Source organism: Colletotrichum acutatum, assembly GCF_030867785.1.
Source record: "Colletotrichum acutatum strain CBS 112980 chromosome Unknown BDZ83scaffold_6, whole genome shotgun sequence".
Taxonomy (NCBI): domain Eukaryota; kingdom Fungi; phylum Ascomycota; class Sordariomycetes; order Glomerellales; family Glomerellaceae; genus Colletotrichum; species Colletotrichum acutatum.
The window spans coordinates 681,762-701,062 of NW_026849000.1; the positions used below are offsets into that span (position 1 = coordinate 681,762).

The window sequence follows — 19,301 nt, forward strand, 5'->3', positions numbered from 1 at the left end:
CCAGGTCCCTGTGCCTATCTTCGCAACAAATCTTCCGAAAAGTGCATGTCTTTCAGGCCGCAAAGCCTCTCATTTTTTCCCTCCCTTGCCTCCCTTCTTCGGCTCCTTCTTCTTCTTCTGTTCGGGCTTCAGTGTCGCAAAGTGGATGTACCAGAGAAGCACTCCCTGGAGGATGACGGCGACGAGGACGATCAAAAGGATGGTGAAGAGAATGGGCTGGTCGTTCAGAACCGCGACAGCCTCAGGCGTCGCGCCAATAGATCGGAACCAGTCGAATTGACCCATTGTTGCGGTCTCGAATCTTTCGGAGTGGATCGAAATTCGGGTGCGGTGCAGGCGCAATAGCTCACAGAATCGTGCTGGCTTACGCCTTGCCGGTCGTTGATTTTCAGCGGCTGGTTGAAGAGGTGCGAAGTCTGCTCAGGCACCTGCGACGGGCGGTATGGACTGTGGTGGTTGGAATTAAAGGTGTGTATAGTAAAGTCAAAAATGAAGGTCTGAGTCTCAAGTGCGCCAGTCACAAGGGAATAACAAAAAAAATGTACGTATTGTTGGGGTGACCGGATTAGAAGGTTTTTGTTCGACAGTAGGAAACACAAGATGCAAAAGCAATCCAGAAGGAGAGAGGAGAAAGAATAGGAGGGTTAGTAGGGGCCAAGATGTAGGAAAGATGATCCGCTCGGCTTCTCGAAACGGGAGATGTCACAATTGGGTGCGCTTCAAGGGCGAGGAGGTGGCCCTACGGTGGCCATGCCACCACCGTGGTGTGCCTTTTCGCAGGCTAGACCGCCTTGGGGGTATGAGACCAGGACGCGACATAGCCGCATCGTCGTGGTTGAATGTGCGAGGGAGGGCGCTGCCGGGGGAGGGGCGGCATCGATGCGCGTTTCAGGCCTGCAGCAGAAAGTCGACTGATGTCTGTTGCGGGTGATTGGCTGCGCAGGGACGAGCTGCAGCGGTTACTTCGGCACTAGAAAGGGGTCCTGGGCTTCTTCACGGGATAGACGTTCTGTTGCAGGCAAGTATTACGGATTGGATTAGCCATGTGGTTATTGAGCCTGGCAAGGATTTCCATTTGGCAACGACATCAATGGAGGTCCTTGCGCTTTTTCCAGTCGATTGAAGCTTTGGCTTGGCTCCATGATATCTTCAGAATGATGCTGACCAAGATAACAAAACACTCCTGTCCAAGTACCTTACTTTGTACTATGAGCTTGATGGAGGTTGGCCATTCGCCAACGATGAATATGGGAGTCGGAATAAGACCGTGCACTTTAGGATTAAGTAAGCCAACCCCTGAACTCCAGCAGGGTCTCGGTGAATCACGAGCTTTCGGTGTGACACAAATACAAGTCGTCAACCCCAGTAAGGTCATGTGACTTGAGGAATATCTCCGCGCCGTCATGACCGTAGTCGCACGGACCAAGAGCGGGAGAAGACCGGGCCTGTTGACCAATGATGTGGCCTGGATCCGTCCCAGGTAATTGACTGCAAGCCGATCCAATTGAGCTTTCCAAAAAAATTGTCGACCAGCTGGCGCGACCCTGAGCTCAAGACCAAAGAGCCCATCACGCGACTTGCACCCACTCCCAGACGACCTCATTCTACCCCTTTGCTGCCGGCAACGAACTGGCGCAGAGACGTCGCCCCTCTCTGCTGCGATGAACTCGGTACGCCCGGCGCGGAGCGTCTTGTCGAGATGCGTCTCCTCCGCCTCGAGCGCACCGGCCGCCCTTCCCTACCGTCTATTCCACAGCTCCGTTAGCAGGTCAGGTCGGAGGCGGTCACGATTCAACAATATCACCGCCGAGAGGATGGGTTTGACGACCCCCGATGCCATCGAAAAGTATGCGAAACAACACTTCCCCGAGTACACGGAACAGCAAAAGGAGTTTCTGAAGGAGAAGTACACCCCCGAGCAGTGGGAGGCTCTCCAGGCCGCCGAGGAGGCCATTGACCCGAAAGATTTGGTGATCCAGGGTCGGTTACGAACAGACCCTTACACGCAGCCCTATATCGACGACTTCTCGACCGTCCAACCCATCATCGATGCGAAACCCCAAGCGCCTGCGAAGCCCGTGGAGCCGAAATGGCTCCCGAGGAGAATGTGGATCGACGACTACATTGAGAAGATGGCCGATAGGGTCGGCAGCCAGATGCAGGACACCATGGGCAAGGCATTTGCCAAAGCGCTGCGCAACATCTCAAAGACAAACCCTGCGAAGCTCGACTTCACCGAGGAGGAGCTGCACGAGCTCGAGACCAACCCCGAGTTGCGCCGCAAGTTCTTGGTCGACAACGAGGCCGACGTGCTTGGGGCGAAGAAGGAGAAGAAGGCCGGGGCGGCGTCCATCGCAACCGACGACTGGCTGAAGCAGTTTGACAAGGAGTTCTTCGACGAGCTAGAGGGCTCCTTGAGCACCTCGGAGAACCCCCTTCGCTCCCGCGTAGCCTTGTGGAAGGAAGCCGACGGCAAGGGCACCTCGGCGCTCGCTCCTGAGCTCGGCAAGGTTGAGGGTGTCAAGGGACTCTACCAGCCCCCGGAAGACGTCGAGGACGACGGCCTCGACCCCACGGGTCGCTTCATTAAGCTCAAGCAGGCCACCGGCATGAAGATTAGCGATATTCTCTCCATTCTCACCAAGAGAGTCGTCATTCGATCCGTTTCTAACCAGACTCGTCTGGGCAAGATCCGCAGCGCTTCCGTCATCGTCGTAGCCGGTAACGGAGACGGCAGATTGGGATTGGGAGAGGCCAAGTCAACGGACCCCGGTATTGCGACGGCCACGGCCACGCTTCTGGCTATCCGCAACATGAAGCCTATCCGCAGATATGAGAACCGCACCATCTACGGCAACGTCGAGACCAAGATCTCGGGAACTGTTGTGCAGCTCTTTGCCCGTCCTCCCGGTATGTTCTAGCCCTTCTAGTTCCTCGACCCCTTGTTATATCTTTGGCACAATTATACTGACACACAATCAGGCTTCGGACTCCGCGTCTCTCACAGGATATTCGAAATGGCCCGTCTCGCCGGTATCCACGATCTGGCGGCTAAGATTCCCCGCTCCAAGAACCCTTACAACACCGTCAACGCCGTTTACAAGGCCCTCATGAACCAACCCGATCCGGAGGAGATTGCCATTGGTCGCGGAAAGAAGATGGTCGATGTGAGAAAGGTCTACTACGGCGGATCTGTGTATTAATCTATATACCACTTCTGTATACCACTGTATATGTTCAAACAAAAAGCGCAAATCTCTCGAGAACTCCCTCTGTGGTCCCCGCGAATAGTGAACGCAACTCTTGATGTCATAAAGTGATTGGCGTCGTGTATTTCTTGGGGTATCTGCTCTGATCTTTGTCTCGTCATGCATTTGTACACTCTCCATCTTCCTCTCGCGATGCAATCCGGACAGAAATGCCGCGGATAGCAACATGCCTTCTCTCAATATAGATGTTGCACCCTTGTGATCCCATGTATTTGTCTTCCTCTACTCCTCTTCCTCCTGGCTCCTGGCTTGGTCACCCCAATCGATTTCCTGCTGCAGCACTATGCTGTACACACTCGCCTTGAGTAGAGTAAAGACCAAGCTCGTCTTGCGCTCCAGCTCCCGCAGGCCGTCGAGGATCTCGGTGCTCGGCGAGCCGCTTAGGTCTTCGAGTGTTGAAGCAAGCTGCAGTCCAAAAAGGAGGGACAAGTTAGCTTTGCAGGTCTTTGAGATCGGACTGAGGGAAAGGGGGGAAGGGTCCGAGTCTGAGTGTAATGTAGGAAGCTATGCGACGAGACGAACCTTCTTCATGTTGTCCGCCAACTTTTCGTACTCTTCTAGCACCTCGGCCTCCAACGGCGACAACTCCGGCTGCGAGTGCAGCAACGTGGAGTCCCGCCCCTGCTCCATTGTGATGATGAAGCTGCCTCTTTCTTTCTCTGTTTCGTACGATGTGCCAAAGTCAAATGTGGTCGGCGCTAAATGGGGTACAGCGACTTTCGTTCTGGCTCAATTATCGGCGGGAAGTTGTTTCGGTGAGTCGCGGTGGGCGGGACGCGTTGTGGCTTGAACCCCGCCAATCTAACCTTGGGCGATGTGCCCCAGGAACACTACCCCGAAAAAAAAAGCATCAGTCCCCTTGTCGGTGAGGTGCATCTTTCGGTGAACGCCTTACCTAATGGGGAGGGACTTGTAAGCGGCTCGTGCGCCTTCACCCACCCACACCAGAGATGCGCGCGGACTTCCCGTCATCTTCCAACAACGTCCGTCCACACCTCCATCTTTCAAAACAGTCTGGAGCGGTAAAGGAGGTTATCGTTAGAGCGTCTGACAGGACGTCCAAGTATGCCCCTTCAGATGTCTTTCGATAGGGGAGAAGGTTGGGTAAGAGTCTGTAGGTGAGGCACTGAATTACCGCATCCAGTCCGTCTACTACCTTTCATCCAGAGGTTTTCTGCGAAATGGCAATGAGGGATGCTTTAAATCATCGCGGCCGTCAACCTCTATGAACATGCCACCAAACCTGATTTTCTTTCCCTTTTGGGATTCCGAAGCGCATCGTAGATGTCAATTCTGCCAAACGTGCCGTGTGCCGAACCTGATCATGAGCGCGTTCCAGAAATCACACATCCATCGTTCGTATCCTCCAAGTAAAAGGGATGGCTTGACGTGGCAAGCTTACTACTCATCGACATCTGCCCCGGATGGTTTCAGGACTAAACTAGAGCACGCGAATCTCATCCCCGTCATTTCGCGACAGTCAGCCACGGAGCTGCCATGGCCGGCCGACACCACCAAAACCACATCTCACTTTGGGCCCAAAGTCGGACTAAGATGGAACTAGAGCACAGGTGAGAGAGCTTAGGGGGGTGGGAAAGCTCTAAATCCAGATGCTCTAGCTCAGGTCACTTGATGAACCAACAATGGTACCAAGCTGCCAGCCATGGGTTCAATCTCACTTTCATTATAACTCGAGGGTGATCTTTCTTTTCTGGCGTCGTTCGAGATGCTTCTCGTCGAAAAAAGGGGAGATTTTCTACAGCACAGCGCCCAGCAAACGACACGAGTAAAGAAAAAAAAAGTGGCTTAATTACATCAACCCAAAACTGAATAGGGAAAGCAATGGCCGGATCAAAGACATTCGAGCAGTCACCGCCTCTCACGGCCAGCGACTCGGCCGAACTCCACACAAAACGCTCCAACACGCCCGCGCTCCTCGTCCGGCGATCATCCCTGATGAGCAAGTTCCCCGAGTCGAGCTCCTCCGCCTACGTCCTCGACTGGGAGACGGACAAGTGCAAGCAGCGCCTCCTCAACCACGCCGAAGACCTCTTGAGGGAAGCCGTGGGCCGGAGGCGGCTCACCATCGTCCAGGGCCTGCCGCTGGATCTGGTCCAGGTGTTGCGGGATTCCCTGGGCGTGAACTCCGGGTTTCTCGAAGCGCATGCGGGGAGGCGGCGTCATCGGCCGTCTAGGAACGACGAGGGCTCGAGTTTTGTTTCGTTCGCGTATCCGGAGCTGGTCAAGACTACGAGGGGGAACTATGGCCCGGATCCTGGGTATAAGCCGTCGGCGAGGCAATCTGATCTGGTGGATGTGATGGACGAGGCGCCTTTTCATATGATGTCGAGGGATGGGCAGGCAGTCATGTTCTGCCATGCTTCATTGTGGATGAGCAGCAAAGCCGATGGTACGTTTTTAACAGTCCCCATGGTCACATCTCACATACTAACTTGCGCCTTCAGTCCTCTTCCTAGACCGTCCCATCTGGAACGACCCCTCATCACAGGTCCAAAAGGCGCGGAGACCACTCTCCGTCACCCGCTCATGGCAAAGCAAAATAGACGAGTCTCAAATGGACGGCACCTCAGTCTGGAACGTCCTCATAGCCGAAGGCGACGAGCTTCCAGGTCTCGAAGACAGCCTCCTCCGCACCTTTCGTCACTCCAACGTCACGAGACAAACCCTCCCCGACATCCTCTGCGAGGCGGTCCACGATAAGTGGCTCGACTTCTTCGAGACCCTCCCCTCGTGCGCCCAGCCCGGGTCCTTGCAGGATGGGGGGCTCTACTGGCAGGCCACCGAATCCCTCGAGCAGAACCTCGATCTTGCGCAGGACCAAGCGCACCAGCCGCTCCTGGACGGTGGCGGCGGTATGCGGCACCCGGACTGGCGGTCCCTCCTGGAGCGTCTCCAGCGCCGTGTCGCCATCTCGAAGCTTGGATCGACGCCGAGGCCGCAGACTGCGTGGCCTCGGACGCAACCCACCACGGCGGCCCTCCAGACGCGGGACGTCAACATGCCCATGCAAGGCACCAACAACCAGCCGTACCCGGACGCCATGGCAGCAGACGGCGGTAAAGAAGCGAACCAGCGCGCCCTCGACCGCGTAACCTACCTCGGAGGCATCCTCCTCCCCTTCACGGTAGTCTCCGCCATCCTCTCCATGAACGAGGAGTACTCCCCCAACGCGCCACGGTTCTGGGTCTTTTGGGTCTCCTCCATCGGCGCCGCCATCCTGTGCCTCCTCATCATATACCTAGACCAGCTGCGCTGTCTCGAGGTGTATTTCGAAGTAGCCGCCGCGGGGACAGTCGAGTCTTTCTTCCCCTCCAGCAAAACCCACACTGCTGCCGCCACCACTAACGGGATATCTCTCATGTCGATGCCCCCGCAGTCGAGATGGCGCCGACAGCAGGCGACGGAGATGTACATGGACATGGCGGAGCCCGGGGGCGGAGACGTCGAGGTCATGGCTGATTCCGCGGTGAACCCTACCATGGTCGTGCAGCAGGGCCGGGACGGGTCGAACACCAAGGCATGGCGGAGGAGGCAGCTCGGCTGGGGCGGCGCGGTGAAGAAGGTTGTGGGTTATTATCGGTGGACGGGCGGCAAGCCGGTGCAGATTAGTCCGTACGGATCGGAGAGGCTTCAGATGAAGACGATTTGAGACGCGTGGTGTAGTAATTACGATAATGACAATCTCGGTCTGGTCAATGGAAAAGTCTACCTTTTATTTGATTGTATCATAGTCTCTAATTGCGTTCAATATGACTTGTTCACTGCATACCTTTGTTTTTGGACGTCAATCTTGGATCCCACTTGGTCCTCCGTTCCATCTTCCACATACCATCTTGCCAATCCTTGATGAGGGCAGGCGACTAACGCATAATAAGGCGCAGGGTTTGAGAGCAATGTAAGGTCATGTCTTTCGCTAAATGTCAGCAGACTCAACCGCTCCACGACGCCCGAATTCCGATACTACAAATACTGCTGTAGTGTCTCTTCCAAACCACCTTTTGTTTTCAGGAGCATAAAAGCAATTATTGACATGATGATAGCGAAAAAAGGGTATCACGAAATAAGTGCCGCTACGCGGGACCGCCCCGAATATCTCCAGGCGAGACCGGCGTGGGGCCGTGTCCGGGTGCAACGTCCGATAAGAAAAGCGGTTCTTTGCTCCGGAAGTATGAAGTACTTATCAGATGCCCTTGGAGAGCTTTCAACTTCCTCTCGACCCTGTATAACCTGGAAAGCACCACACAGCATGAAATCAGGGAGGGGTTGCATTTGCTGGGAATGCCCAATCATCTTTCTGGAACAGGAACACGGCGGTTGGCACAGCGTTGTAGACTGTTGGTTGGTAGCAGGGGGTAGGCAGCAGGCGACAGCCTACAGGGTAATAAAGGTAACTTCTGGACCCCAACGATCTCAACCAACAAGTTGGGACATAATGGTGCTTTGTCTTTGAGCCGTCACATTCGACAATTTGCAGCCTGGGAACCTAGAATGGCCTAAATTGGGGACCGCACCGTGATTACCTTGGTCCACTTCTCATCCAGGAATGTCACTGCAGGTGAATCGTAGGTCCGTTTATACCCAGGCTGATGGATGCCTCAGCCAACAGTCTGTTTACTACAGCCTTCACTGTCATTGTTACTAGGTATGCTTCGTTCGTCCCCCCGTAACTCTTGAGGTATTGGATGGCACTAGGCAACTTCTATCACTATTACTCCGATCTCCACGATTTGTGACCCTCAGCCCACCCCCAACGCAACACTTTGAAATTTGATGTAGTTGCCATCCGATTCAATTTTCCCATCATCTTTCTCGCGAAGCAGGCAGTCAGTCACTGCCGCCTTCCTTCCCCCTTGCGCCTGCGCCTGCCTGCCTGGGTTGCTCTTCACTATTGTCCCGTCCGCCCATCTGCCTGCCTACCTACTTCCGGCACCTTACCCTTCCTCGCCTTTCCGTCTCACCACCTCCCACCCTGCCTTACCTTACCTTGCCTTACCTCGAACATCCTCCGCACTTCTCGGTATTACGTCCAAAGCCTAGCACATTGTCCCAATTTCGCAATTGATGGCAGTCAATATGCGACTCATCGGCTTGTGAGCACTTCTCTCTATTTCTTTCACTGGCTATTCTTTGGTGAGAAGCTCCGGGAGATACTCCTGGAAGGGTCGCTTTTACACCTCTGCAGGTCTTTTTAGGCCAAGCGATTTCCAGTAAGTTTTTTTCCATTTGACCCTTTCATCACACTTCTCCCTTACTACCGGTTGTACCCTACGGTGTACATTCATTGCTTGGCTAACTTTCTTTCCAGAAAAGGCGGCCGCTGCTGGTTACTTTTTTGTATTGAAGCGGCACAACTCGACTTCCGAGTATCACTTTCGCGTGTTTGCATTGGTACACCACTACTCCTCATCATGGCACGCCACAAATTCAATGCCGATCTGGCTCAGGCATCCCGCGAACAGGTTGAGCATATCTCGGGTCTCCAGAAAGGAGATGATGACGGCGAACTCACCTTCGTTCTTTCCCATGATGCTCTGCCATCTCCTCTCAACGTTTGCCTTACAGCCCTGAACGTAGACGATTATCCATATGGCCTTGGCTTTGTGGCATACACCAAGGAGGAATCTGTCTCGAGTGCGGTTTCCAAGGTCCTTGACGATATTCCCAACCTCAGTCGGGGCAAAACCATACTCCACACGCTGGTAATGATCTCAATGAAGCTGAGCTCAGGCCTCAACTCGACAAACATCGACGAAGGCTCAGATGTGGAAATGACGCATATTGAAGACGACGAACACTACGGCAACCACGAAGACGAGGACGTGGAAGAGTACGAAGACGAGGATTACGAATATGACGATACTGACTTCGGCATCGATTTTGGCGGTGATGCTGCTCCGCAACCAACCAGCCATTCAGCCAAGTTTCCTAGCCGCCTAATCTACGATCTTCAGAAAGCCAAAGACGCCGGTTTCAAGATCTCTCTGCTGAGCGATGCTGCCACACACGAGGAAAGCTGCATCTTCGCACTTTCTCTTCTCGTCGAATACCTGGGGATTAGCGAGGACACACTAGAGGCCTGGGAAATCAGCGCTTCAGATTACATCGTATTGCTATACAAGTACGATGCAGGCTATCCCTGTGTGGAAACCTTTACGAAGCTTCCGCCAGGACATCCGGAATCTATGCAATTCCGTTTGGGAAAGTGCGCCTCTTTCAAGCCCACCTTTCACTCAGCACTCATTCAATTCCAAAAGAATCTCGATACTGCGGAGAAGAGCCCGCAGGAAGTAGGTCTGCCGGGTGAGACCCCTCGAGAGGCGGCGTTTTGCTCAATGCCCATTTCGGACTCGCTGGACATTTTCCTGAATAAGGAGTTTGTCAACCTGCTGAAGACTCGATTGGACTATGATGTCTCCTGGGACCGCGCAAAGGATATGATGGAGGAGATGACCAAAGAAGGGCACCTACGTGTCGACAGCTTCACACAAAACAGTCCCGATCCGAATCGAAGTCAAACGGCTTACAGCTTGGTTGAAGACGAGGCTCAAGTCTCAACGTCAGCCCTCACGTCGCTCAACAAGGACTACGTACGAAAAAACCCTCGGGATTCAGGCCCATCACCGCGCGAAGAACTCAGCTTGCCTCTGATTGCGATGCAGTTCGCTCTACGATACTTTGTCAAGAGCACGCAGTACTGCCTCGTCTGCCACCGCAAAACTGAGCCTGGATTTACTGCTCTCAAGCCGTACGTCTGCAACGATCCTCTCTGTCTCTTCCAGTACATGGCTTTGGGGCTGGGTCCCAGTACCGAGCACGATATCATCACTCGTCCCTATGTCGTCGACCTTTTGGTCAGCTTCTGCGCTGCTGCTCTGAAAAGTGGCCGAATTCGAGAATGGCCGCGAGGTCTGTCTATCAAAGTCCCCGTCCCGAGCCAGGAGCTCACACCAGGAGGCTTCACGTCCGCGATGAACAGATTCCAGGCAACGATGATGCAGGTCCCAACTCAGGCCCCGATCCAGCGTCAGATAGTACAGGATTCCGGAATTCTAGTCTGGGCTCAAATTTCTGCGGGAAAGTTCAACGTGCGCTCTTCCGAGAAACTGGAGATGCTGCGACCGGGAGACATGGTCATTCTGGCCAAACGTGTTTTGCGCCGCGATGGGAAAGATCTGAACATGCACCATTGCCGCATCAGCTCAGTCAACACGATCCGTGACGACAGCGGTAACTATTGCGACAAAGTGTTCGAGTTCGATCGTCTCATATCAACCGACAAAGCAACGTACCACAATACAGGTGTCCAACCGCGCCCCGATTCTACTCAACCGACTTCTGAGACACACGTCTACCACGAAGAATACATCGATGATGAGGCGGGTGATGCTGAGCTGTATCTCTACGATCATGATCTCGACAGTCTTAGCGAAGCGTATCGGAGGGAGGCGTTATTGATTCTCGTGCAGACGATTCCTCCCATCAGGTACCTACGGGACTTTCTTCTTAGCCACCAAGGCTGGTCTCTATCTAAGTACAAGATGATATCAAAGTCGGCTGTGGCTTTGCTCCGATGGATTGTGGCTTCCAACCGCTCGCTCATTGTACAGATTGACCAGCCGGTCGACCTTGACATTGGCGGAATTCAAGCGACTGAGGCTCGACAGAAGGAACGCATCATTGGATTGGGTGACGATTGGATGCAATTCCGCTTTGCCCAAGGGTCCCCTGAAAAAGAGAATCGGTTCAAGAAAGAGCTTGGGAAGGAAGCGAGTCAAACATACCCAACGATGTTTGCGTGGCACGGGAGCCCGCTCGGAAATTGGCACAGTATCATCAGAACTGGTTTGGACTTCAAAGAAACGCTCCATGGGCGCGCCTATGGTCATGGAGTGTACTTCGCCCGCGATTTTGCAACAAGCTTGGGCTACTGCATGAGACAGGGCAACGAGACATCATGGGCAGGATCAGAACTCAAGCTGTACGCCGCTATGAGTCTCTGCGAGATTATCAACCGTCCGGAAAGATTCAAATCCGTTCACCCGTACTATGTTGTCGATGAGGTTGATTGGATCCAGTGCCGCTACCTCATTATTCAGCGGAATCAATCAGTGAAGCACGAAGAAGAGCCTGAGATCAAGCCGGAGTACATCTTACAGGATCCAAAGTGGCGACCAGTGGGGATTAGCAATACTGTGTTGGAGATCCCAGCCGCAGCGCTGCCAAAGTGGCGCCAGAAATCCGTTGTCCCAGGGTCCTCGCGGTCTCAGCCGATCGTCCTCATGGATGATTCAGACGAAGACCAGCCAGATGACTTTGACAAGATAATGGACCTCCAAAAGGAGAAAGAGAACGACGACAAAGACACCGATACAGTCGCCCCTGATGCCGAACCAGAGACTGATCCAGACAAGACCTCTTTCACGCCGGGCACACTCGACGTAACGACACTGCCTCAGCTGCCGGCCCCTAGCTGGGCTTCGGACACTGGGCGAAAGGTCCTCGGCAAAGAGCTCAGCAAGTTACAGAAGGTGCAGGCTACAACTCCTCTTCATCAGCTCGGCTGGTACATCGACTTTGACAACATTACAAACATGTTCCAGTGGATCGTTGAGCTGCACAGCTTCGAAAAGTCCTTGCCTCTTGCGCAGGATATGGAGCGAGCAGGCGTTGAAAGCATCGTTCTCGAGATCCGATTTGGCCGCCAGTTCCCTCACTCACCCCCCTTCGTCCGGGTTGTTCGCCCCCGTTTCTTACCGTTTTCGCGCAGAGGTGGTGGCCACGTCACGGCTGGCGGTGCCATGTGCATGGAGCTCCTGACGAACAGCGGCTGGTCTGTTGCCAGCAGTATGGAGAGTGTTCTACTCCAGGTTCGCTTGGCTATGTGCAATCTCGAGCCTTTTCCAGCTAGACTCGAGTACCAAGGCCAAACTACTGGAGGACCCGACTACGGCGTCGGTGAGGCCATTGACGCGTACAGACGCTCTGCCATGGCCCATGGCTGGCAGGTGCCTCCAGACGTACACTTGACGGCCAATGCAATGTGAGGGACAGGGAAAGCAGGGTTGATGAACAGAGTTGATTTCTCTCCAGCAAGATGTGCTTGCTCATGATACGGCGTTTATATGGAGGCTCAGGTGGAGACTAGGGGCTTCAAAGGAAACAGGCATAGGAGTCAGCGGACATGGGAATGATAGTATGGTTCATAGCGACATAGTCTAATACTTCTTTGATCCAGAGACGCTCAAGTGTTTGCCCCAATAGACTGTTTCCCACGCATTCCCTGTTTTGTCTGCAGCTACAACTGAACACCTTCTGTGGCTGACGTCGAAAGTATAACCTCATACTTCAGTACGCTCCTGTAGCCCAGCGTATTGGCTGTGATTGCTGGGCGAGTATCATACATGCCTGGGGTAAAGAAAGAGTTGAGGATCGTGAAGCAGGCTCCCTGAGCCACCCTGAGGCTCTACATAAGTGCAGCTGCGGACCTCCACTTACCTTAGGTACCTTGAAGTTGAGCGGGGTCTTACTGATAAGATAACACTCGGCCAGAAGCTAAGGTAAGGTGTTGGTGATACGTACCTACCTCCACTGCCTACCTCCACTACCTAGGTACCTAAGGCTCAACCCAAGACAGATGAGTATCGTACTCCCTTGGTTGACTTTGTCTGTCATAAGCAACGCAAAGAATTCTCACCCGACTGACAAACGAAGCCCTGAAACATCCGAAGATACATTCTGGTCTTTGATCCCGTGGTAGGCGCCAGTACACCCGTATGCCAATGGTCTTCTCGACTGAAATTCCTCTGACGTTGCTATAGTTAGAAACCACCACCACTTACTGCGGACAAGGTACAGGCGGCACCCTGACCAACACAGGACACCAAGGTCCACAGTGCTGCACTCAACCGCACCTACGTACAGCTTCCCCAGACTTGACTACCCCCGTCTGCGGCCTGAGGCACAACACGACGTCTTGGCAGCCCACCGGTAGCTCACTTCCTCAAACCCTCCCACGACGCTCTCTCTACACTCCTCATTGGACTCGGATCGCCTTCCAGTCCAACCGTTTTTCATTCTCATCTCGCTGCCCCAAATGCATCGCGCAGCAGTGAGGGCCTTACGGACAACCTACCGATGTACGGCTCGTAGCTTCGCACGCAACAGCCGACGGGGTCTCTTGGACCATAACCTCTCCTCGTCCTACGCTACTCGCCACGGCCTGCGATCCTCCTCCTCGTACCAACACCACCCCGAGCATGCCGTCCAGCCGCTAAAGTCCTCCATGTACATCCGCCGCTTCTCCGTCGCCCTTGTGTCCACCCTCGTCGGCTACGGCGCCTGGTACTCCTACAACGGAACCGGTCTCGATAAGGCATCGAGCTTGACGAGGAGCTTCACCACCGCATCCAATGCCGGCGGCGATGCTGCCCCGACCCGTTCTGTTCTCGTCGTAGGCGCTGATCAGCTGCATACCGGCACGTTTGTGGGAGAGGGACCTATATCCAAGACGACAAGTGACGACGGCCGTAAGGTTATCGAGATGTTGACCCCCGAACAAGCTACCGAGAAGCTGCGCAAGACGGAGCAGTCCTTCCTCGTCAATAGAGGACAGGGCGTACTGCGTTATGATCTTGTCCAGCTTCCTAGCAATGACCCCATCGAAGACGACCATGCCGAGAAGATTGTTGAGGTGCCGAACCAGGCTGCAGGCGCTGCCGGCAAGAGCAACGACTGGATGTTCTGGGGCGTCTTTGACGGCCATGCGTAAGTGAAAGCTATAATGGCATTGCCTTTGAAGAATGCTAACCACTGGACAAGTGGCTGGACAACCTCGGCAAAGCTGCGCCAGACCTTGATTGCCTCCGTTGCAAACGAGCTCAACCAGACCTACCAGTCATCCGCTGACCTGTCTCCTGCGGCTGATGCTATCGATACCGCCATCAAGCTTGGTTTCACTCGTCTGGATGACGAGATTGTCAACCAGAGCGTCGAGAGGGTCCTCAAAGCCGGCTCTAAGACCATGGCTGCAGAGCTCCTGGCACCCGCCCTGTCTGGCTCCTGCGCCCTATTGTCTTTCTACGACAGCAGATCCAAGCTTTTGAGAGTTGCCTGCACTGGCGACTCCCGAGCGGTTCTGGGACGTCGATCTGCGTCTGGTAAGTGGACAGCTACCGCTCTTTCGGTCGACCAAACAGGAGGCAACCCCGATGAGGCGGCCCGCCTGCGCAAGCTCCACCCTGGCGAGGACCGAGTCGTTCACAACGGCCGAGTCCTTGGCGGTTTGGAACCGACCCGCGCGTTCGGCGATGCTAGCTACAAGTGGAGTCGCGAGATCACCAACAGACTCCGTGAATCCTTCTTTGCCCGATCCGCTTCCCCTCTCCTCAAGACGCCTCCATACGTCACTGCCGAGCCTGTCGTCACAACCACAAAGATCGAGCCTGAGAACGGTGACTTTGTCGTAATGGCCACCGACGGCTTGTGGGAGATGCTTACCAACGAGGAGGTAGTTGGCCTTGTCGGCAAGTGGATCGAGACTCAGGCCAGCGGCTCTGGCTCGCAGTTCGATTCCACCTGGTCCAAGCTCTTTGGATCCAAGAAGTCTAGCCTCCCCGTCGAGCAGGCGAGCGACAAGAGCGTCGATGGCCAGAAGACGCCTATCCGCCTGCAGCAGTGGGGAATTTCTCCCGACGCCCCCGAACGGTTCGTCGTAAAGGACAAGAACGTGGCCACGCACCTGGTCCGTAACGCCCTTGGTGGCAAGAACGAAGAGCAGGTCTCCGCCCTGCTGACTCTGCCCTCCCCCTTCTCGAGACGCTACAGGTGAGTCAGGTTGCAAGTTCGAGGTAGAGCACATGATTCAGGAAGACTGACAAATCCGAAACAGGGACGATTTGACGGTGCAAGTCATTTTCTTCGGAAACGGCGAGAAGACGGGCTCGGTCAACCTCAACGAGGAGGCAACGGCCCCGTCGAAGCAGCAAGCCGTCAAGGCGAAGCTCTAGAATGCGTCTTCGTTGAAGATGTTCCGGCCACGCTGGCTGCAGCGATGACCATCCTACGGGACATCAACATCGGCGCACGTGTTTGTATCTTGTCTGTATGAATTAGCTTTTCCAAAACCCGCCGGCAGCGTAAAAGAAGAAGAAGAATCGCGGAGGTTGGGTGGGTGCGACCAGACATTGCCGCCCACTTGGCGCAAGAAGAGGTGCTGTATCTGGGAAGCGGAAGACAGTTTACGATGTTCACCCCGGCGAGACATCTATCTGTTCAGAGGATCCAATGTTTGTTTAGCGATAGAGTCAAGTCTAGTGTTTTTTAATGAGATTTGCTTGGCCCCGTTTATGAGGCGACTTACTCATTGTCCAACAGCTGGTTAGTTGTGAACACGAGGCCGATTACAGGACCTCGTCAAAGTTGGTTCTTTTTATCACATTTCGAGTGCCTCGTCGATCCCCCTATCCACCTGCCATTAGGTACATCACATCCGTGGCACAGAAAGTTTTGTGATTTCTCAAGCTTTTTTACGTTTCATTCGTGGTTAATGATGGCAAGGGTTTACAGAAAACCAAGAAAAAGAAGATTTCCCTCCTCATGGAAGTTTTCTCTTTTCTCTTTTTTTTTTTACTCAGCAGCCAACATCGCTTCCGCTTTCTCAATCCTCACTCGCTGTCTTCCCTTTCTCTTTCTCTCACTTCTGTTCTCTCGTCTCTTTGAAGGAAAAAAAACAACCCAATTTCCCAAACTCGATAAACGCCAAGTGGAGGACTTTTCCTCCAAAACGGGGAAAACGGATGGTAAAGAACAGGAAACTCCTAATGATGAAGGCACAGAGACCCTATGCTGCAGGCTTGAATATATTCGTGAGAAATCCGTGGATAGTCCTCGAGAAGGGGGAAACCGTGAGTATCTTTGTAGCGTGGCTTCGTGGTTTCGCAACCCTGGTTGTTGATTCCCTCGACTCAAAAGGCTCAGGACGTTATTCTCTTTCCTCCGCTCGCCTCTCGTCACTTCTCGTTTCTCTTCAATCTCGTCGCTTGTAAATGATAGTCCGTAGCTGTAGGTACTGCTAGTCGAAAAGCACCTAGTTCTTACACTCTCTCGGGAGTTATCCGCTCTCTCTCTCTCGATCCCACCCTTGAGCGTGACCAATTCAATTGGCCTCGCTCCTATAAAAAAGCCCTCTAGCCGCTATCGATACCCTGGATGTAGTGACGGAGCGGACTACGAGTGGTTTTGTCCACTTTGTTGTGAGTGATGGTCATCGTCTCCGTCATGGTGCAGCGTGACACTGTTGAACTCTTCGAAAGGATCGACGACTTCACCACCGGGAGTTGTCATGCCACTATCCAGAGGTACTCCCTTGAGGTTTGCTTGTAGCGGGTTGGATCCGCTCAAGTCGATGCTCTCACTTTCCTTGACATTGCGGAAGTTGACGGTATCGATACCGCGCCCAGTGACAGGCACAATGGGAGGCTTCATGTGTCGAATCAACGCCCACTGAGTCGTCTTGAAGAACGGATGAGCCTTGATATCCGAAGCACCGGCCTTGGCACCTAATCTCCGGTTCTCGTCCTTGATCAAAAGTTTACGAATCAGGGATTTGCAAAGGCTTCGCTCTTGTCAGTTCACCTTCTAATTTCATTACGTCATTTTAAGCTTACTTGGATAATTGAGGTGCCCCAGCGTGGTCGGGGAAGGGGATATCTTCCCTCAAGATATTGGCAAAAGTCGCATTTCGGTTCTTGCCCTTGAAGGGGGTGGTTCCGTAAAGCATCTCGTAAATCAAGATGCCGAGGGTCCACCAGTCCACGGCACTAGTGTGGCCGCTACCCTTAATGACCTCTGGTGCAATGTACTCCTCTGTTCCGACGAACGAATTGGTGCGGAAGTTGGCGATGCACGACCGAGTGTCGATGTGCAAGGAGGTGGTGCTGGTACCTGTCTTGCCAATGACCATTGTGGGCTTTCCACCGAGATCGGACTGCTTCGACAAGTCAAAGTCCGAAAGCATGATGTGGCCCGACTGGTGGAGCAAGATGTCTGCGTAGTATGTCAGCAACCGATCGGTAAGCGCGAAAATGGCTCTCGTCGAACTCACTCTCTGGCTTCAAGTCGCGATAGATGAAGCCCATCAAATGCAGGTATTCCAAGGCCGCGGTGACCTCGGCAGCGTAGAATCGTGCATCGTCTTCGGGGATACACTTGCCGGGGCGCGTCTGCAGCGCCCTGAAGAACTCTCCACCACTGCAATATTCCATGCATAGATACAGATAATCCTCCGATTGGAATGAATGGTACAGCGTAACAATGAAGGGGTGGTTACTCGTAGCTAGAATTTCTTGCTCGGCAAGGGCGCGTTTGATCTTGTTCCGCTTGATCATCTCCTTCTTGCTCAACACTGCAGCGAGTCAGCAACACGTCGGAGTTTGGCTACCGGATATCTTGAATTGAATGTTACCTTTCATGGCATAGAGACGACTGCTCTTCTTCTCGCGGACAAGATAGACCTTGCCAACGTCTCCCTTGCCAATCAACTTGATCTTGTCGAAACTTTGCGGGCCGACCTCAACATCGCGGACCTTGATGGAATTGGAGCTGTAGGTCCTCCGGAATGCGAGACTCGTACGATTCGGTGGTGGGAGATTGCCGAGGACGTCCTTGTCGGGGACGCCCAGGCTAGGAGCGGACGCCTTGGACGGGTCAACCATCTCGAGGGTGCCCGAGTCCTTGTCGAGAACCAACGGGTCCTTGCTCAGCTCGGCGGTAGCGGGACGCTCGGCGCTGCCCTTGCCTTTGGAGAATAAGCCCTGGGCATTGGGGGCACTGGCGACTCTCCTAAGTTTCCTTGCCAATTCCTCACGTCCGGCGCTCGTTGTCTGCTGTTCGGGGCCGCCGTCAGGACCTTGGATCTTGAAATTTGGGGTATCGGGAGGGCTAGGAGGTACTGATTCGTGGTTATGATGGCGAAGGCCCGGCTGGCCTTGGTGGGCAAAGTAGGGATTCGCGTGCGCGGTCGGGCTGAGGGCCTCGTCGAGGGGGTTTCCTTCGCTGGCGGTGGTGTTTGTCCTCAATCGGCCGACGGTGCCCTTGAAAAAGCTGCTACCAAACTTGCTCCGGATTTCTGGGCGGGTGGCGGCGGCGTCTTGTGAGGAGTGGACGTGAGCAGCGGAGGACTTTTCTCTGTCACGGTCGGCGCCGCTGTTGAGGTTGATGCGGAAGAGGTTCTTCAGCTTCTGGTTGAACTGGGCAGCGCCATTCTGGTGGGTTCGGCTGGCAGGCATATCGGAATCTCGGGGGTGCGCAATCAAGCGACCGATGCCATGGCTGACGGGACAGTTACGGGAGAGAAGCGAAGGAGACCGACGATATTCGGAAGTGCGGAGAGAAGATGGAGCGGAAGAAGAGCGGGCGACAGTAGTATGCAGGTAGGTAGGGAGGTAGGTCGGAGGTGAGTAGGTTAAGGTGAGGGTGAGGGTGAGGTAGGTGGGAGGAACGTGGGACTGGATGCGGAGTGTAAGTAGCGTCAAAAAGGTAAGGTAGGGTCGGGTGGTGGAGGAGGATGAGGAGGAGGTGCAGCAAGCAAGGCCGGGAGAGAAAGATAGGTGTTGGCTGGCTGGCAGGTAGAGGTAGGTAGGTGACAGAACGGGATGGTAGACGGTAGGTGGTGGTGGTACCTAGGTAGGCAAGGACGGATAGAACAGGCGGTAGGCGAGCGACGGACGGGGAAGGAGAGAGTCGAAAGTGAGTTAGTAATGTGAGGTGGGCTTAGGCGTCTTTCCGGACGGGCTTCACGCTTCGGCTTCCACACCTCAACTTCCCATGGACCATGGACCATCCGTCACCCCCCCGCTCGTTGGTCGATGACCGTGGCCGTGGTCGAGGTCGAGGTCCTGGTCGTATTAGTCCTGGTCTTGGCCCGTCACCCGAGGACAACACTAGGTACGGCTTTCTGTTCGCTACTCTCACATTTCACAGCACTTTCAATTCCCATTTTAGGAGCTCACTAGG

At 54.2% G+C, this 19,301-nt stretch overlaps 7 protein-coding genes across 7 annotated transcripts; 4 read left to right on the forward strand and 3 right to left on the reverse strand.

The window, feature by feature from the left end:
- Nucleotides 1-69: 69 nt before the first annotated feature.
- Nucleotides 70-285, reverse strand: BDZ83DRAFT_715671 (uncharacterized protein; the record flags this gene model as incomplete). The annotated part of the gene is made up of 1 exon (XM_060511773.1): nucleotides 70-285. The coding sequence occupies one exon, from the start codon at nucleotides 283-285 to the stop codon at nucleotides 70-72; it is 216 nt and encodes a 71-aa protein (XP_060370698.1).
- A 1,175-nt stretch (nucleotides 286-1,460) lies between these two features.
- Nucleotides 1,461-3,265, forward strand: BDZ83DRAFT_601867 (uncharacterized protein). Its single transcript, XM_060507128.1, has 2 exons — nucleotides 1,461-2,910; nucleotides 2,983-3,265. Exons 1-2 carry the CDS (start codon nucleotides 1,662-1,664, stop codon nucleotides 3,201-3,203), a joined length of 1,470 nt encoding a protein of 489 aa, XP_060370699.1. The 5' UTR covers nucleotides 1,461-1,661; the 3' UTR covers nucleotides 3,204-3,265.
- Nucleotides 3,266-4,098, reverse strand: BDZ83DRAFT_601869 (DASH complex subunit Dad3). The gene is made up of 2 exons (XM_060507129.1): nucleotides 3,792-4,098; nucleotides 3,266-3,674 (listed from the first exon to the last, which is right to left on the reverse strand). Exons 1-2 carry the CDS (start codon nucleotides 3,897-3,899, stop codon nucleotides 3,492-3,494), a joined length of 291 nt encoding a protein of 96 aa, XP_060370700.1. The 5' UTR covers nucleotides 3,900-4,098; the 3' UTR covers nucleotides 3,266-3,491.
- Nucleotides 4,099-4,816: 718 nt separating this feature from the next.
- Nucleotides 4,817-7,055, forward strand: BDZ83DRAFT_378144 (cysteine protease domain-containing protein). Its single transcript, XM_060502695.1, has 2 exons — nucleotides 4,817-5,679; nucleotides 5,735-7,055. Exons 1-2 carry the CDS (start codon nucleotides 5,112-5,114, stop codon nucleotides 6,937-6,939), a joined length of 1,773 nt encoding a protein of 590 aa, XP_060370701.1. The 5' UTR covers nucleotides 4,817-5,111; the 3' UTR covers nucleotides 6,940-7,055.
- Nucleotides 7,056-8,266: 1,211 nt separating this feature from the next.
- On the forward strand, nucleotides 8,267-12,755 carry BDZ83DRAFT_378166 (polymerase). Its single transcript, XM_060502696.1, has 2 exons — nucleotides 8,267-8,497; nucleotides 8,596-12,755. The coding sequence occupies exon 2, from the start codon at nucleotides 8,699-8,701 to the stop codon at nucleotides 12,332-12,334; it is 3,636 nt and encodes a 1,211-aa protein (XP_060370702.1). The 5' UTR covers nucleotides 8,267-8,497; nucleotides 8,596-8,698; the 3' UTR covers nucleotides 12,335-12,755.
- A 628-nt stretch (nucleotides 12,756-13,383) lies between these two features.
- Nucleotides 13,384-15,295, forward strand: BDZ83DRAFT_747416 (protein phosphatase 2C; the record flags this gene model as incomplete). Its single annotated transcript, XM_060513433.1, has 3 exons — nucleotides 13,384-14,054; nucleotides 14,109-15,113; nucleotides 15,178-15,295. 3 exons carry the CDS (start codon nucleotides 13,384-13,386, stop codon nucleotides 15,293-15,295), a joined length of 1,794 nt encoding a protein of 597 aa, XP_060370703.1.
- A 1,219-nt stretch (nucleotides 15,296-16,514) lies between these two features.
- BDZ83DRAFT_566199 (serine/threonine-protein kinase nrc-2) lies at nucleotides 16,515-18,574 on the reverse strand (the record flags this gene model as incomplete). The annotated part of the gene is made up of 4 exons (XM_060503834.1): nucleotides 16,515-16,902; nucleotides 16,955-17,333; nucleotides 17,392-17,691; nucleotides 17,752-18,574. The coding sequence occupies 4 exons, from the start codon at nucleotides 18,572-18,574 to the stop codon at nucleotides 16,515-16,517; spliced, it is 1,890 nt and encodes a 629-aa protein (XP_060370704.1).
- Nucleotides 18,575-19,301: the final 727 nt, after the last annotated feature.

Excerpts from the sequence above, each read along its gene's own strand:
- BDZ83DRAFT_378144 (XM_060502695.1), top strand. The coding sequence starts at position 5,112 with ATGGCCGGATCAAAGACATTCGAGCAGTCACCGCCTCTCACGGCCAGC. Across the intron at positions 5,680-5,734 it reads GATGAGCAGCAAAGCCGATG|TCCTCTTCCTAGACCGTCCC; the intron begins GTACGTTTTTAA and ends TTGCGCCTTCAG.
- BDZ83DRAFT_378166 (XM_060502696.1), top strand. The coding sequence starts at position 8,699 with ATGGCACGCCACAAATTCAATGCCGATCTGGCTCAGGCATCCCGCGAA.
- BDZ83DRAFT_601869 (XM_060507129.1), bottom strand. The coding sequence starts at position 3,899 with ATGGAGCAGGGGCGGGACTCCACGTTGCTGCACTCGCAGCCGGAGTTG. Across the intron at positions 3,675-3,791 it reads TGGCGGACAACATGAAGAAG|CTTGCTTCAACACTCGAAGA; the intron begins GTTCGTCTCGTC and ends TTTGGACTGCAG.
- BDZ83DRAFT_601867 (XM_060507128.1), top strand. The coding sequence starts at position 1,662 with ATGAACTCGGTACGCCCGGCGCGGAGCGTCTTGTCGAGATGCGTCTCC. Across the intron at positions 2,911-2,982 it reads GCTCTTTGCCCGTCCTCCCG|GCTTCGGACTCCGCGTCTCT; the intron begins GTATGTTCTAGC and ends ACACACAATCAG.